The sequence below is a fragment of the Aedes albopictus genome, chromosome 3 (assembly GCF_035046485.1).
Source record: "Aedes albopictus strain Foshan chromosome 3, AalbF5, whole genome shotgun sequence".
Lineage (NCBI taxonomy): Eukaryota > Metazoa > Arthropoda > Insecta > Diptera > Culicidae > Aedes > Aedes albopictus.
Genome location: NC_085138.1, coordinates 170,355,504 through 170,372,862, shown reverse-complemented (window position 1 = coordinate 170,372,862; position 17,359 = coordinate 170,355,504). Strand labels below are relative to the sequence as shown.

The window sequence follows — 17,359 nt, the reverse complement described above, 5'->3', positions numbered from 1 at the left end:
CGATTGGATAACTTTACATGAAGTTGGAGCAACTCTAGTAAAATGTATCATATTTGAGTGTTATTCTAAAATTGCTATATCTCTGGATTAAGTGAATCGAATGAAATGAAATGTCGCACAATTATGACTAATACATACACAGTTCGAAAAAAAACCTGTAAAATTATGACGGATCGAATGTAACAATAGGACCCCGTCATATATGATAAAAATTTTTGTGCGATCTTAAAATTCCATTGCAGATATTTCAGGCCAAACATGTCTAAAGGTCCTATCTGCAGAAGAGAGGCTCTCTTTGGTTTCCCTCTCTTTCGTTAATATCTCAGCTGTTTATTTGTATTATGATTATCTCCTTGCATTGAACGATGGTCAAAACAATCGTCTTTTGATATGTACTGCAAAAATAGTTGAAAAGTGTACCATTACATTGCAATAGTTGAAAGAGAAAGTGAACAAAGAGAGTCTCTCAAATGCAGATAGGACCTATTGAAATGTTTGGCCTGATTTGTTATAAATAAAATATAAAGTTAAATTGAGCTTCGAGCGAGAATTGAACTCAGATCCTTGGGGTGTGAGTAGCACGCCCGAGCTCTCTCGGCTATCTCAGCTTGTTGAATAGTAGACAACCAAAGACAAACTGCTTCTACCATAATGCACGCATTCCCGACATGCTCCGGCTGCTGCAGAGAGTACTGAGAGAGACGACGGGGAAACCGCCACAGCTGCGAGCAGCCGTTCGTTTAGCTGATGACGGAGAGTGGCTGGCATGATTTATAGCAGATGCATGTAAATTTAAAGCGAATATGTTTTAAAATCTGTAAACAAGCCTTCTGACCAGCAGCGGGCTGCTCGGCTGACGTTAACTGTTGGTGATTTACATTTTTCTGCCGCAAATTTCAGTTGATCTTCAATTTACGTGCTGTTTAACTTTCATATTTTTTTGCTGTGTAGCTCTTTGAAAAACCTTTGACTTGACATAGACACGTTCAAAGAAACAAAATTTACAGCTTGTTGATTACTTCACGAAAAAAAATCAATCATTTGAATGATTTTGCAAATGTGTAACTAGTGCCACTAAGTGACGAAATTTCGAAACAAGTGGACCATTAACTGTAAGCTCTTGACTAACTGAATAACATTGCCGAAGACACCATCTTTCTAAGTGGTGAGAGTCCTGAGATATATGAAATTTAAAATTTGCTTGATCTCTGGCGCAGCTTATTGGTGGAATTTCCAATTAAACGATCCATCATGGAATCGTAAATAAAATTATTAGAGAGCAGATTTTTGAATCAGTTTAACCAGGTGTTTGACATAACAATAATGGGGAAAAGGATCAAAAAATAAAAAGAAACTTTCTAAAACACAATATGTGTCTAAAAACTTAAACAGTTTTGTCTTCGTAAACACGGCTCTGGGCCCATTGTGCAGTGTGATGGCTGTATCACTTCCATCACCAAGCCACGTTTGTGTTGTTTATGATGGCTTTCAGCCTCTCGTCTATCCATGTGCAGTTGTAGCCGTGCTGGTTAGAGCGCAGGGTACTGTTAATCACCATTATAGTGTCTCGGTTCGATTCCCGCCGCTGCCCGTATTTCATTTTAAACATGTTTTGGTAATTGATGCCGCCGCTGCTGCCATGACCGGTCTAAAAATAGAACAAATAAAGAGAAACCAATGCAACAGAGCACACGCACACATGCGAAATTTTCCTTTTCCAGATTCTAGGAAGCCAATACATTTTTTGGTATACTGCCACCTACCAATTAAGATATGTTCAGTATCTAAACATGTACAAAAAATTCGAACCATTTGATGTGAAATTGATTTTTTTCCTCCCCTGTTTGGGAAATTAAGTCACTGGATTCTGCAAAATTTTTTTTTTCAAAGATTCAGAAATTTCGAAAATTTCTGAAGGATGTCCCTTAGAAGGTATTTTCGTAGTAATTCCTTTAGGATTAGCTCCAGAGATTTTTCTACAAACTACACCAAAAATTCCTCCACTAACTCTCCACAAGTTTTCTTCAAGAGTTCGTTCCGGGATCTCTCCAGGGTTTCATTCAGTAGGATTCAAGGATGCCTTTAGGAGTTTCAAGGATTGTTCCAGAAGTTCCTTCAGGGTTTCTTCCAGGAGTTCTTTCAGGGATCGCTCCTGGCATTCTTTCGGGGATTGTATATATTTCTAGGAAGATTTAGCGATATCTCCTCAGGGATTCTTCTAGAAGCTCCGTCAAGGATTTCTTTAGGACTATGATCAGATATATATCCAGGATTTCCTTCAAGGATCACTCATGGATTTCCTACAAGAATTTCTGCAGGATTTCTTCGAAGGAATCTTTCAGGGTTTCCTTCTGGAATTCCTCCAGAAATTCTTTCAGAAGATCCTCTTGAAATTCCTTCGGATTTCTTGTGGAATTCTCCCAGAGTTGCCTCCTGAAATTCTTTCGAGGATTAGGGGTAGGCGGGGCATTATGGACACCCGGGGCAGAATGGACACCCTCAATATTTTGAAATATGCGAACTTTTTTGAGCTTTTAATAAATGGAGAATATAGTCCATTTGTCTAAAACGTAGTTTCAGGAAAGTAACATTCGAAATTAAAATTATACTTGATTTTACACTAAAAAGTTGCGTCCTCTGTTTTTTGTGCATGGAAATTATAATTTTCACACCATCTACAATAAGATTTAGCGATTAATTTATTGCGGGTCGATTAAAACCTGATATTTCTAGAACACATGCAAGTAGTTTTGCTGTATCTACATGCTTAACATGTTTATATTTTCTTTTTCATTATATCAAAAATCAAGTTTGGAAATATCTTCTGCTGCCGGGGCAAAATGGACACTCACCTTTTTGAAAGAAGCGCAAGGGAAAAATAAATCACAAACCAACCAAATTCTTCGATTTCAGTAAATTTTCGGTTAAATGTTCACTATAGTAGACATAGGGTGAAACAAATTGGTCAAAAAATGACAGCAGTGGAAAATAGTTGTTCTAGGCACAGCTGTACATGCCGACAAAAACGAAGCTTTATCCAAAACAGCCTGAATTTAAATTAACTGAACAAAAATGAACTACTTCGGCGTATTATTCATCCATAATAGTTGTTTTGTAATGAAATGACTTTATAGGTGTAAATAATGTACGAAATTCGTAAAAGTCTCATGTTGTCCATTCTGCCCCGTATGCTTGAAGACGGTCATGAAAAACTAACATTTTTCATAACATTTTTTGAAGTGGATAAATCATTTTTCTTCGTGATAATTCTTATGCAATAGATGCTAAATAGACATTAAAAGGATACATGTATCAAAAAACTGAACTTTTTTGACATCTTGCCAGGTAAAGTTGGCAAAAACCTTAGGGTGTCCATATTGCCCCGCCTACCCCTACACCTGAAATTCCTTCGGGGATCCCTCCAGAAGTTTCTTCGGCAATTCCACCTGGAATTCCTTCATGGGTTCCTCTTGGAATTTCTACGGGGATTCCACCCGGAATTCCTTCGGGAATTCCTTCAGGAATTCCTTCGGAGATTTCTCCTGGTATTCCATCGGAGATTTTTCCGGGAATTCTTTTCTTAGGATTCCTATCTTAAAAGCGTGACCTTGCCATTACATTTAAAGGCTTCTAGCTTATTAGAAAACATAAAAATAGTATGAAAATCGATACGCTATTGCCTTTTAATGACAATGGACAAATTCGAACAAGGGTTAAAAATTGGTATTCGACCGTAATAATTTATGCCATCATAAGTCATGGGGTCTCCAGTTAGCCTAGTAATTAAGGCTACGGATCGCCAATCCGGAGACGGCGTGTTCGATTCCCGTTCTAGTCGGGAAAATTTTCTCGACTTCCTGGGCATAGTGTATCATTGTACTTTTGCCTCACAATATGCAAATTCATGCAATGACAGGCAAAAAAGGCCCTTCAATTAAAAACTGTGGAAGTGCTTAAAGAACACTAAGTTGAAGCAAGGCAGGCCAAGTTTCAGTGAGAACAAAGAAGAAGATATTTCTTTGGAGATTCATTCTGTTTTTTTTTACCTTGTTCAGTGATTCTTTCAGAAATTCCTCCTTGCATTGCTATAGAAATTGTTGCAGGTATTTTGTCCACTAATCCCTTCAGAAAATGATCAAGAAATTGTTCTAAGGATTCTTCAAAAATATTCTCCAGGAATTCTTCAGAAATGTGCTCAAGATGCTTTCAAAAATTTCTCCAGTATCGTTGTTTGCAATTGATGTGTTGGCAGGTCATCGATTGATTTTGATTGTTTTCCCAACAACACAGAAATGATTTAGAGATTCAGAATTATTTCCAGGGATTCCTTCAGAAATTCCTCAACGGTGTCAATTAAAAATCTCCACAGGGTTTTCTTGTAGCATTAGTTCCAGTGGTTTTTCTACAAATTTCACCAAAAAATGCTTCACTATTTTCATTTTGATTTTTTTTGAGAAAAAACTTTCAAAATTTCTCCAAAAGTTTTTTTTATAAAATTCTTCTAAGAAATCCTCCAGAAGTGTCTCAAGAACTGTCTTCAGCTATTCCTCACTGAACGTCCTGAAGTATTTCTCCAGGGATTCCCTCATAGGTTACTTCAAAATCTGCTTCAGGGAGTTTTGTCCAGGAATCCCTTTTGTTATTCCTGTTCGGGTTTGTCACTACGACCAGTTTTAGATCTATTGTGACATTACCCGTATCCTTAGTGCAGTGCATGTCGCATTACTCAATTGCCATTGAAGGGCAATAAAGTATCGATTTTGATACAGTTTTTGTTTTGTTTTTTTTTAGAAAACAAAACAAGAGTACTGATATCACTAGTTTACAAAATAAAACGAAAGTCGTGAACTTCTGTCAACGACTAAAATTTTTGAAGCATAATTCAGCGCTGATTTCGAAACCGTGCTTCAAAAAATTTAAAGTAGAACAGTTTTTGAGTTTTAGCTCAATATCGAGTTGTATAACTTTTTAAAATACGGAATTTAATAAAATTCAAATATCTTGCGTTTTGTTCAACCAATTTTATATTTTTTCCATAAATTAAACGCTGAATATAATACCATTCGATCATCTAAATACAGGTTTTGCGTCAGATTGATGAAATTCAAGATATTGGGGAGTTTTTGGGACGATCTCCTTAAATTTTAGCAAAATTTCCAAAAATATATGAAGAAATGATTTTTTTTCAATAAGAAAAAAATAATTTAAAAATCCTTTCTCAACGTTTATTTGACATATCATATGTAGGCGAGTTACAGTAAAAAATTCAGCTCAATCGGAGTATTGATTACGGAGAATGAGATGTGTGAAGTGAGTGACTTTGCTTAAAAGTAGAACAAAAATCGATTTCAAATCATCAACCTTGTATGGAAACTCGAAAAAAATTCCGCTCTACTGTAATTTTTTTCCTTCGCGTTTTCGAACTCAGGGCATGATTCTACACCAAAAACAATCATCAGCTTACCGAGTTCAAAAATGCTGTAAACTAGTGTATCCCTCCCAAGTAACAATTGGACAGCATTTTAGCATTTGATGGAATTTATAATGGTTTTATCGATGTATCGCGCGTCTCCACTCCACTAGGGAGCAGAAACCTTTAGTCTATTCCACACAGAAATACACTGAACGCGACTCACTTGTCGGCGCCTGGATTTTTTCTCGACCGGCGAACCCGAACTAACATTTTTCATTTTTTTGTGTAAATGCAAAAAATTAAAGAAAATATTTATTATCAACTAAAAGTGTATTGGAAACTAGCGCCGAAGGGAAGCGAAAAATTCGGAACCGACTCGAACCACGGCGCGCGCACACTCGTCCCGTCGTCGGAGCCCCGCAGAGAGAAGAGAAAAAAAAAATCGTAAAAATCTAGCAAAGCCAGCGCGCGAAGCTTTGCTGCTGCCGAACTACCGCACACTCTCAAGTCGATTTCAAGTGGTAAATTAAGGAAAAATCGCCATTCTGACTGATTTCAGGATGAATTCTATTTTACATCACGCTTCAGCTGTCAAATTTTGATGGTTGCCATTTGACTACTATAAAAACTGAAAAATGACAAAACGGTAATCAATCAGCATTGATAAATGCTGTTCGACATTCATAAATTTCATATTAAAGCAAAGTGCTCTTTTTTCAAATTTTATGAAGGCCGAACAGCATTGACCACTGAAACTGTCACTTACGGGCTCCGCCATGTTTATTTTTCTCTTTTCGAGAATTTGTGAGAATTTTCAACTGGATTATTCTCGATTTGTCTGCCATAAAAGAGAAATGACCTGATTTAGAACAAGATGCAATGTTGTTCGGAACATAAAAAGTGAACGAAAATAGCACCACCTGCAAAAATCATCAACTTGCTATTTTTTGTGTTTTTCAAAATAACTTTAAATATGTCACTTTCCGAAGCTGCAATTCAAATATACGTCTTTTTTTACGTATTCCGCAGAAAATTTCACACGGCACTATAAATTTCCCCTCTATAAAAGGGATATTTCACATAAAAAAATCAGGAAATTACAGCTCTCGATTTTGTTTTCAATCCTATGTTTTGGTTGAAATAAATCTGTCAAAATTGACGAACTGCACAAATTCAACTATGCAATGATAAAAGATAGTTGTAGTGGAACCAGCACTTGTCTAGAAAAAGTGGCATAGAGACGACAATCATAAATGCCAAACGGTATCCCTGGGGCAGCATTAATAATCTCTTCATAACCTTAAGATGGTTGGGCCAACTAGACATATTCTAGTCTCCAAGAGGTTTTGATAGATAGTTTGGAGGTTAAAATGCTTTGACTCCGGTTTTATTGATCACGATTTATGGCACTCTTGCAGAGTTTTATAAAACTTAAATTGTTACACAAAAATTTCTCTAGGAATCTCCGAAGGTATCTCCACAAGTTTTTTTCATGGATTTTTTCAAAAATTTCTTCAGAGATTCCTGCAGATATGCCTTCAAGTGTTCTCCAGTAGTGGAGTGCTATTTGTGGAAGAACTCCTAAAAAATTCTTAAAGAAATTTCCTGGAGGAATATTGGAAGAAACGCCAGGATATATTTCAGACGAAATCGCAGGATCAATTTCAAAGTGAATCAAGGAAATAATAATGTATCAAGGAATTCCTGGAGAACCCTTGGAAAAATTCCCGAAAGAATCTCAGAAAAGTTGTTCAAAACAGACCAATTTCTAAAAAAAAAAAAAAAGTTTAAATCATTGGCGATTACATCAATTCTACACGTAGTTAGTGTCTTTTTGTGCGGGAAATCAACTAACTTGATTTGGTATTGTGTTTAGCCAAACCGTAACTGTCTTGTCAATAGTTTGCTGGTAAATGACTCAGCAGATGATATGTAAAGGATTCTACAAATGATATGTGAAGGATTCTACAAATAAATTCTCGGATTGGTTCTGAACTAATTACACGATAAATTTCTAAAGAAATTCCCGGAAGAATTTTCTAGCATGAAAAAAAATCTGAAGACATGTTTAGATGTTTTTAGGTCAATCAAACTTCAGGAGTTTGAAGCCATCGCAAAAAAGATTCCTGAAGAAATTTATAGAGGGCTATCTTAAGCAATTCATGTAAGATGCTCCGAAATAAACTTTTTTTTTAATTTTCTGTGGGATCCCTTGGTAGAACTACTGAAGTACGCAAACGAAATTCACTTTGTATAAGACGCTGATTCTTCCGGTGGCTCGTTAAAGGAGGTATTTTTGAATGCAAAGTGCTAGGTATGCGAAACTAGAAAATGATGTGTGGTGGAGACGCATGAAACACGAGTTGTGCTTATCCAAAAAAAAAACTACCGATTTGGCACCGCTCTACGGTGCGCGATGATACAGAAACAAGTACCTGCATAGAGCGTGGCTTCAAACCTCACCCCCACCCCATCGGCAACGCTCTTTGTGTTTTGCGCGTTCCTGTTTTCGTGACTCCTAATGAGCAAAGCTCAACGGTGTACCGTGGTTTCTCGCTGCATTTCTGCTGTACACGTACCTAACCAACTGAAGCGCAGCAACACCCTGCTCCGTCATCTAGGTTTGTTCCTAACCGCACGCTGCTCCCGGTGGTGCAATGTGCTCTCTTTCGAAAAGAGCACGTTAATTTTAATGTCCTCCTCGGAGGATGTTAATATCTGTTAAGCTATTATTAAAAGCCACCGGTGCTTACGGGCTTGAGTGGATGCAGGATACGGGAATGGCTTCCTGTTGTGTCGGGGAATTATTTTCTCGCCATGCTCAGTCGGTGTGGTGATGTTTAGTGGAATCGTTTTTCATATTTTTGAGAAAATGTGTAAACAATAATTAATTTGCTAATCGTTTCACCTTTGAAATAGTGGGAGTGAGAAAAGCATTGCAAAAACAATTTGGTTGCAGTTCAATATTCTTCTTCTCCAGATAGTTACGAGGATTTCACCAAAGATTTATTCAGAAATTTTCCTGGAAATTCCATCAGGGATTTCTTCACCATTTTTTTTATAAACTTCTTCTATTCTTCACAAATATGTTTACTAGTTGCTCTATAGTCTCGAGATTATTATGAATATCACTTCAGAAAATCCTCTTCAGATTTCTGCAGGAACATTTCAAAAAATATTGGTACAAACTTTTGTCGGGATTTCTGCAAGAATTCCTTCTAGAAAATTCTGGGTAATTCTTCCAGGGATAAATAAAAAGTGTTCAGAGCTTCTTCAGAGTTTAACCCTTTGAAGCCGGAATTTTTCCAAGCGTTATTATGGAGTTTTTTCTACGTACGTTTTTTATAGTTTTGGTGGTCAACAGCATCAAAACGGTTGAATATTATGCAGAATATTTTTTCTGGATATCCTGGGTCATCCAAACTATTCTTGAGTTTAGATCCTTAAGTCTACCGGTGTAACGGTAACTTATTTCGTTATACAAAGCTACGATTTGTAATCTGTCATGTCCAGTAAGTCTTTTGAAAGTTCAATAGACAGTATCAGATCAGTCAAGATACCCGAGGACATCCAAACTGTTCTTGAGTTTAGATCATAAAGTCTGCGGGTGTAACGGTAACTTCTTTCAGTATACAAAGTTACGATTTGTTATCTATCATGTCCAGTTAGTCTTCTGACAGGTTAATAGACAATCTCAAGACATAGATCGCAAGGTCTACGGGTGTAATGGTAACTTCTTTCATATCATGTCTAGTTAGTCTTCAGAAAAGTTAACAGACAGTATCAGATCAGTCGGGATTTCCTAGGTCATCCAAACTGCTCTTGAGTTTAGATCCTGAAGTCTACGGGTGTAAAGGTACCTTCTTTCATTATTCAAAGCTACGATTTGTAATCTATTATGTCCAGTAAGTCTTCTGAAAGGTTAATAGATAATATCAGATCAGTTGGGATATCCTACGTCATCCAAACTGTTTTTGAGTTTAGATCCCCAAGTTCACCGGTGTAACGATTACTTCTTCCATTACACAAAGCTACGATTTGTAATCTATTATGTCCAATAAGTCTTCTGAAAGATTAACAGACAGTATCAGATCAGTCGGGATATCCTAGGTCATCCAAACTATTCTTGAGTTTAGATCCCAAAGTCTACGGGTGTAAACGGTCACATCTTTCATTAAAAGCTACGATTTGTAATCTATCATGTCCAGTAAGTCTTCTGAAAATATCAGTGGTTGTTTTTATCAACACAGGCCGAACATGCCGAATAATGCAGATTAGTCGATATGATTTTACCTATGTTTTTATAGCAAAAAATAAAATATCGTATTTTTTATTTATTTGGTTAGACTACATGTAATTCTACTAGAATACAAGGAAGCCCATTATATCCCAAAATTATATAACAATGCTTACTGTTCCCGTAACTACTTTGGTAAGTACAGTGGACTATGTACCTAACGTAGAGACAAAAGCTGTTATCATAAGTGTAGATCTGAAGCTATGGTCACCGGAGTAGTGTTGATGACCTGGAATATCTCAAAACTATCTTGAAATGACTAATGATATGCCAGGATGATTACAGATTACAGTTTAAAGTTCATTGTGAGAATAACTACTGATACTATCAAGAACTAAACTTCAGGATAGTTTGGACGACCCTCAATGTCCCAAAGGTTCATTATAATACATAGTAGACTTCAGGTTGGTCTAGTCACCGCGATTTATTATACAACGTTACTTAGTATGTCAGATATAGCTGATGTTACGAGTGTAGACCTGAAGTTCTGAGCTAAAAAAAATTGGCTGAACTGGAACATTCCCATAGTGACAAAAAATGACTTTTGAGATTTCAAGAGCTTCACGAATCTCAGCAGATTATGCTATGCTATTATTCATGGTGAAAACACATAAAGTTTTTCTTGTAGATTTGAAGGACTTCATTATAGAGCAGTTTGGACGAACCTGAATGTTGCATTGGTTTGTAATAAAAAAAGTAGACTCCAGATTCCTTGCTCCAGTAACCACGGATAAATATGTCACGTCACTCCCCTGGAATATCCCTGTAGTGTCTCTCTCTGTAGTGTAGTGACATTTGAGATTTCAAGAGCTTCGCGGATCGCAGCAGATTATACAATACTAATATTTATGACAAAATCACATAAATTTATTCTTGTAGATTTGAAGGACTTCATTACAGAACAGTTTGGACGATCCTGAATGTCCCAAAGGTATAATAAGCTAGTATACTTCAGATTGCTCCAGTAACCACGGATAAATATGCAACGTTACTCAGTATAGCAGATATGGCTATTGTTACGAGTGTAGACCTGAAGTCCTGAACTACAAGGTAGTTTGGCTGACCTGGAATATTCCTATAGTGTCTATAAGGGGTGATACACAAATTATGTCACGCAAAAATCAGTCTTTGTCAACACCCACCCCTCCCCCCTATGTCGCACTTTTTGTATGGGACCTCAATAGTTTTTGTAAGGGTCGTCACGTTCTGCAAATCCCCCCTCCCCCCTAACAGCGTGACATAATTTGTGTACGGCCCCTAAATGACATTGTAGATGTCAAGAGTTTCACGGATCCCAGTGGGTTATGCAATGCTATTATTGGTGGCGGAAATACATGAAATTATACTTGTAGATATGAAGGACTTCACTATAGGACAGTTTGGAACACCTAGAACATCCCACAATATAAAACACCTTTCGATATTCTTGACGAAGGTTAAATGAATACATTTAAACGTTACCCACGTCCAAATTCAGCTTTTAGAATAACTGGTATGTCAATTATTTCGTTTTTTTTTTTAAATTTCATGGTATTCAGGATGTTCTAGGTTATCAATGAAGTCCCAAATTCAAATATTCTCATTTTTTCTAATAGAGGACTCAATTTGCAACAACTTTGCCGAAGACTGTATTCTGTTTTATCAAATTGGTGAATTTATGCAGCCGTTTCTATGTTGGGGTCATATATGACCATTACGGCTTCAAAGGGTCAAAGTAATAACTTTAACAGGGACAAATCTGAACTATTTTTAAGGATTTTTATTTTTGTTTTCTCAGAATTCCCTTCAAGTTTATCTCTAGAAATCCTTTACCTCGAATTATTTAATTATCTAAAGATTTTTTTCTGGTTTTTTTCTCCTACAATTTGTTTACAAGTTCAACAGGAGCTTCTCTATAAACTATTTCACAAATTCCTGAGGGGTTTTTACAAGATGATATGCAAAAACATTACTTTTTTATCTGTATTAACGAGATTTTTAGCCCTAGGCTAGCTTTACTTCCCTTCCAAAGGAAGAACTCACATTTTGCGATTTTGTCGGGAGTGGGATTCGGACCCAGGTCCTCGGCGTGATATTCAAGTGTTCTAACCATCACACCAGGTCCGCTCCACTGCAAAAACATCTCTTTAAAATTTCTACAGTAATTCTTTCAGAATTCTTCCTAAAATCCTTTTAACTAAAAACCCTAAATAACAGTTTCGACATTCGTTGACAAAAGCAAGATTTTGGCGTTTCTGCAAGTTTTGTGCAAAAAAGGCACAACTCAAAATCAGTCTTTTTTTTTTAAACAGGTAGTCCTTCAGGCCCTTTCCAATATACAACAATCAAAGTTCGTTTTGATTTGTCAAAAGTTAAGGTGAAAAAGTGAACTTGTTAGATGAGCTTTTAAATTCCAAATTTTCAAACGCTTTTTCATAGTTGTGCTCCTATAGCAGAAAACCGACGATACATTGTATGTTGTTTACTTAAACCTCATATTATAAGCTTGAGCTTGATTGACCGCCAAACCAGCTACAATCTTCTGTTTTTAGGCGATAATGGCGCCTGCCACCTCAGGTTGCTGGTTAACGTGGGAGAATGGGAAGGAGATGATGATTGTAATCGTTTGTATCTACATCAGGCCGTACATACCTCTACGTCTGCACACAGTCATGCGTATGTCAAAATATTGGCGGGATATGGTTGGCGGAGGGTTCACACATTGGTGCGTGGATGCCACACGTAAGGTGATAGAATTGTATATTTTATTATTATGAAGATGATTGCATAGCTCATATGCGTTATCTGATAGGTTGACACTGTGCTTTGAAAGCCTGGAAGGAAGGGAAACGGCTTTTTGCAAATCCGTTTCTGTACCAGCAATGGCTATAAACATTAGAGTGGGTCAACGTTGTATGGAGAAACTTTAAATTTGATCGTATCAACCCGGAACAAAGTTTTTTCAATCTATATTAGCCAAAACAACTGTGCAAAATTTGGGAGCGATGGGTTGCGTCCCCGTATTCCGCTTTGCGATTGAAATTTGTGTGGAAGTTAGTATGGGAGAACGTACTTTTTTTGCATTTTACTCATAAGTTGAATTCTTTTGTCTAATACCATGTAACTGATGACGTTAAAGTATAGCCTAGCATATGCCGAAAAACTTTGCCGAGGACCGCAAAATGATCCAACGCTTGTAAAAAAGTTATTCGCCTGATGACTTAGCCCAAAAATTGAGAATTTATTATTGATGTTATTCCTTTACATGTTAAATGTTAAGCAACACCATGCAATCTGTATGTTATAACTTTTTTCACAAGTGTCGAATCACTTTGCGGTCTTCAGCAAAGTTTTTGGCATATCTTAGGCTATACTTTAACGTCATTAGTTAGATCGGTTTAGACAAAAAAATTTCAATTTATGCGAAAAATGCAAAAAAGCACGTTTTCCCATAGTAAATTCCATACAAATTTCAATCACAATGCGGAATACGGGGAAGCAACCAATCGCTCCCAAATTTTGCACAGTTTTTTTGGACGCTAAAAGGAATCGAAAAAGCTTTGTTCCGAAAAATCGACTTTGTTGACCCAGTCTAATAAACATCTGAATAAACATGAGTTGCATATGTAGAGGAGGGAGAAAGTATATAGAAAAATACAAAGTAGGAGGAAAAGGAAGGACCAGAGATTGAACCCACGACTTTCTGCATACGAAACAGAAGCGGTAGCCTTTAGACTACCAAGCTCGTCATGTTTATTTCCACCACGTATTATGTTCAAGATTTTCGGATTCTGAAGAAATTTCGGACAGAAAACAATCGGTAATTTTTGTTTCAGATGACGTTAAAAAACATTTCACTAATTATTCAGATCGACTTTATACAACTTTTGATGTCACAGCTCAAGGAGTAAATAGCAGAAAGTACAATAAGTAAGTAATTTTGCAGAAATTGTTGGCTACATAGTTTTTAATTGAAATTTTTTGGAATACTTGATAAAATGGTCAATGGCACCATTAGATTTCCCTGTAATTTGCGCTACGTTTTTTTTTTGAAGTTACACTTTTTTTCTAGCTTGATAACACTTTCATAATTAAAATCCCTTCTTGATAAACAACGTAATATGAAAATACATTTATGAATTTCCAGTTAAACAAATGCAATCGAAATGACTTACCTTCTAGGAAGCGAAGCATATGAATGCCGTTCGCCTGATGCATCGATACTCGTGCCACATGATACTACTCCTCGAGCTCACTATCCCCACAACTTTCATTCTCTTCAAACATTTATCACAATAGCCTAGCCACTTGTCACTCAAATTCACTTCACTTCAAAATAAATACTTCCACGTTGCAATGTCCATTTTCTCTCGTTCTGCTGCTGCGCCGTATCGGATGGATTCAACCTCCAAATGTTCAATGGATTCACAGTGCGACAAGGTCCCCCTCCCACTCACTAGCTCCCCGGCATGCCCCGGTGCAGAAAAATGTAAAATTTAAACATTCGCCGTATTGGGTGCACTGAGACGCGAACTGCGCGGTTCGATCTGCAGCGACTTTCGGTACAATTCGTCGTCGTCCAGCAGCAACGATGTATCCAGGAGGTAGGATGTAACTTTCGGTATGTGATCTACTTTGTACGGCGTCTGTTGGAAATGGCGAATCTCCCGTATCACATGTGCGATCTGCGAAAATTCCGGAAAACCAAAAAGCAATTTATGTATGAGACGGGTGAGTATGGGTGTGAGAGAGAGAGAGAAAAGTACGCTGATCGAACAACTATTGCACCGTACGTACGGCGGATGGTGCTTCGCATTTCGAACTCGAGGGGATGCTAGAATAACCGACGAGTTATGACTACATGAATGCAAAGCTCCGACTCTAAATGCTACCAGGTACCGTCGAATGAGGTGAGATTGTAATTCGTTTCCTCCATTTCGAAGGAACCCCTTAAGGAATTTCAGAAAGGATTCCAGGAGGAATGCTTGAAGCATTCTCGTAAAGGAGTCTCCGAATGAATTTTTGATCTTTTTGATTTTTTTTGGGAAATTTATGTGAATAACGTTATTGGCCAGTCAATCAACCATAAATATTTTTGGAGACATACAATTTTGATCGTAACAAGCTAGTGAGATAATGGTTCATTCGAATTACTAATACATGTTAGAAACTTCGAGCCTTTTATCGAAAACTCAGTTTTAATGCAGCTTTTATATGTGTTGGTATATTTTGGTATTTAAACAAACATAAAATTTAAAGAAATGCTTCGATTTTATGTAAAAATCTCTTTGGACTCCTCCACGAGTATTGTGTTGTTCTTTGCTGAGTATTGCGTTGTTCTTTACAGAGAAGAACATTAATCAAGACATTTAGATGATCGGCATTGAACCACATAAACCCCACAACAATTGGTGAGATCTTTCCAATATTATTTATTTATAAATAATTCTACTTCAGTATATTTACTTTATAACTGCATATAAGTTGAAAATTCGCTATTTTCAACATCCTTTCATCTATTGGAAGATGCTTCAGTTCTGGGCTCTTTCTAAGTTGATGAAGGGATTTATAAATGCTTGCAAGGACTTGGCCAGGTGTGTCGAGCTGAGTGAATCTATGACATTGTAGATAGTAGCGACATCAGCAATGTCAATGGAAATATTCAACTTTGCAACTCCATCCAAGATTTGTGCAAGTATTCATGCTATGCTATGCTATGCTAAATCTCTTTGGACTCCTCCACGATTCTGTGAATGATTCCTCAAGGATTTTTTTTAATTCTATTCGTCATTTCTCCAGAGATTATACATATCACTGATTCAACGCTGGATTCATTTTGGGATTTCTCCCAAAATTCATTTTGATAGAGACGAACCAGCCAAGGGCTGAAAGTCTCTTTAATAAAGACAAATCAATCAATCAACCAACATTCATTAAGGGATATTTTTGGTATTCCAAGGGTTTCCTAAGTTTTCTCCAAGGATTTCTTTAAGAATTTCTTCTGGATTCATTGAAGCGTTCGTCTCTGAATTCTATCATTCACGTCTCCGGAGATTCATTCATTGATTTTACCAGATTTTCAGGTATTCTTCCCAAACTTCATTAGGAACTTTTCTGAGAATTCCTTACGGGCTCCTTTCAGGTTTTCCTCTCGAGATTTAAATAGGGCTTCTCCCCATGTTCCTTCAGAGATTCCATGATTTCTTCATTGATTTCTCCCCAGATTATTTTATGGATTTCCACCAATTATTTAATGCCTTAATCTCATTCAGATATTTTTGGGAAATTCAGTTGTAACTCCTTTCGACATTGGCCATTGCTTTGAAAATTCCCAGACAATCAGTTGAGCTTGCCCAAAGAATTTCCAATAGAATGCACGGAGAAATTTGAATACGTTGGATACTGACACTTTTCAACACTGCATGGAAGCCCCCCCCCCCCCCCCCCCTTTAGGGGGCATATCTCAAAATTGCATTACCCTAACCTCCCCCCCCCATATCCCCTTAACACCCCTTCTTTCCCGTAAACGAACTTTATACCTAATCTTAAGTACCTACTCCAACTGATCTGAACACAATCCAATTCCATTTAGGTAACGTTACCTAAATGGAGGGACCTAAATAGATTTTACCTAAATGGATCCTACCTAAATGGAGGTTTGAGTGTATGGAGTTTTCGAATCAATTAGCAAAGTAATACTTAAAGGGATTTCTAAAGGAAAATCCAAACAAATTCGTGAAAAACTTTCTGAGAAATTTCCAAAGGAATTGACAGGTTCACCAAAACTACCTAAAAAAATTTAAAAAAAGCTGCTAGTTGGATTTCTATAATAATTTCCAAAGGAATTCCTGAAGATGGAAGCTTTTCAATAAAATTTGCCAGCCAGTGAAGAAAATTGTCAGACAAAAGAGGCACAAAACATGCAACTAGGAAGGTGCGAGGATTAGTCTTTATCCCTACTGGTGACAGATAATGACATGATCTCGAAATTTTTTGTTGCAGACAAAACGGAAGCTGAATTTGTTGCGTACTTTTCAACTCGTGAATAATCAATTATTACTAACCCAAAGTCGAAACTGTTTGATGATAGAGCTACACCAGAGTTGCAGTGTTTACCGACTCGAAGTTACCGTTCGGAAATCGCAATGCAAGGCTTAAAAATCTCTAAACTCGTGGTCTACGATGATAATCCCATTATTTTCAAGTTGGGACAAACTTATGTCGCATGGGTTGTTTTGTCGCAACAAATACAAGTTGCGACATTGTCATTATTGTTGCGCGATGGTTGAATTTCGATTCACTGGCCAGAGCTAACCTCTAAATAAATTGTCGAAATACTGGAGATAGACAAAATGATCGGGACAGGCAAAATTTCCACTTTTCAAAAAATGTTCAACTAGCTGTAGCTTTTCGAAAAGTGCATCAAATATTCGCAAATTTCCCTGTAAGTTCATCAACTAATTGTATATAAGTGGTCAAAATTTGGAAAAGATCGGGCTATTCTCCACGAAGTTATAAAGATTAATGAAAAAGGTATAATTATCCGATAGACAAATTTGAACTGTTGTATCTCCGGCTTCAATGAACCGAATGCAAAGAAATTTTGACCATTCATGACTTATATAATAAATTCTGAAAAACGTTTGACTTAACTTGAGTTTTTTAACAAG

At 36.9% G+C, this 17,359-nt stretch overlaps 1 protein-coding gene across 14 annotated transcripts in view; it reads right to left on the bottom strand.

Moving 5' to 3' along the window:
* The window catches only part of LOC109402762 (ras-specific guanine nucleotide-releasing factor 2-like), an 839,143-nt gene that overhangs the window by 411,741 nt on the left and 410,043 nt on the right, over positions 1 to 17,359 (bottom strand). For all 14 annotated transcript variants that reach the window (XM_062861325.1, XM_062861329.1, XM_062861315.1 and 11 more), the window contains one exon: positions 13,865 to 14,374. In XM_062861325.1, coding sequence (XP_062717309.1) covers positions 14,186 to 14,374 — 189 coding nt within the window. In that variant the 3' untranslated portion in view covers positions 13,865 to 14,185. The remainder of the gene's footprint in view (positions 1 to 13,864; positions 14,375 to 17,359) is intronic.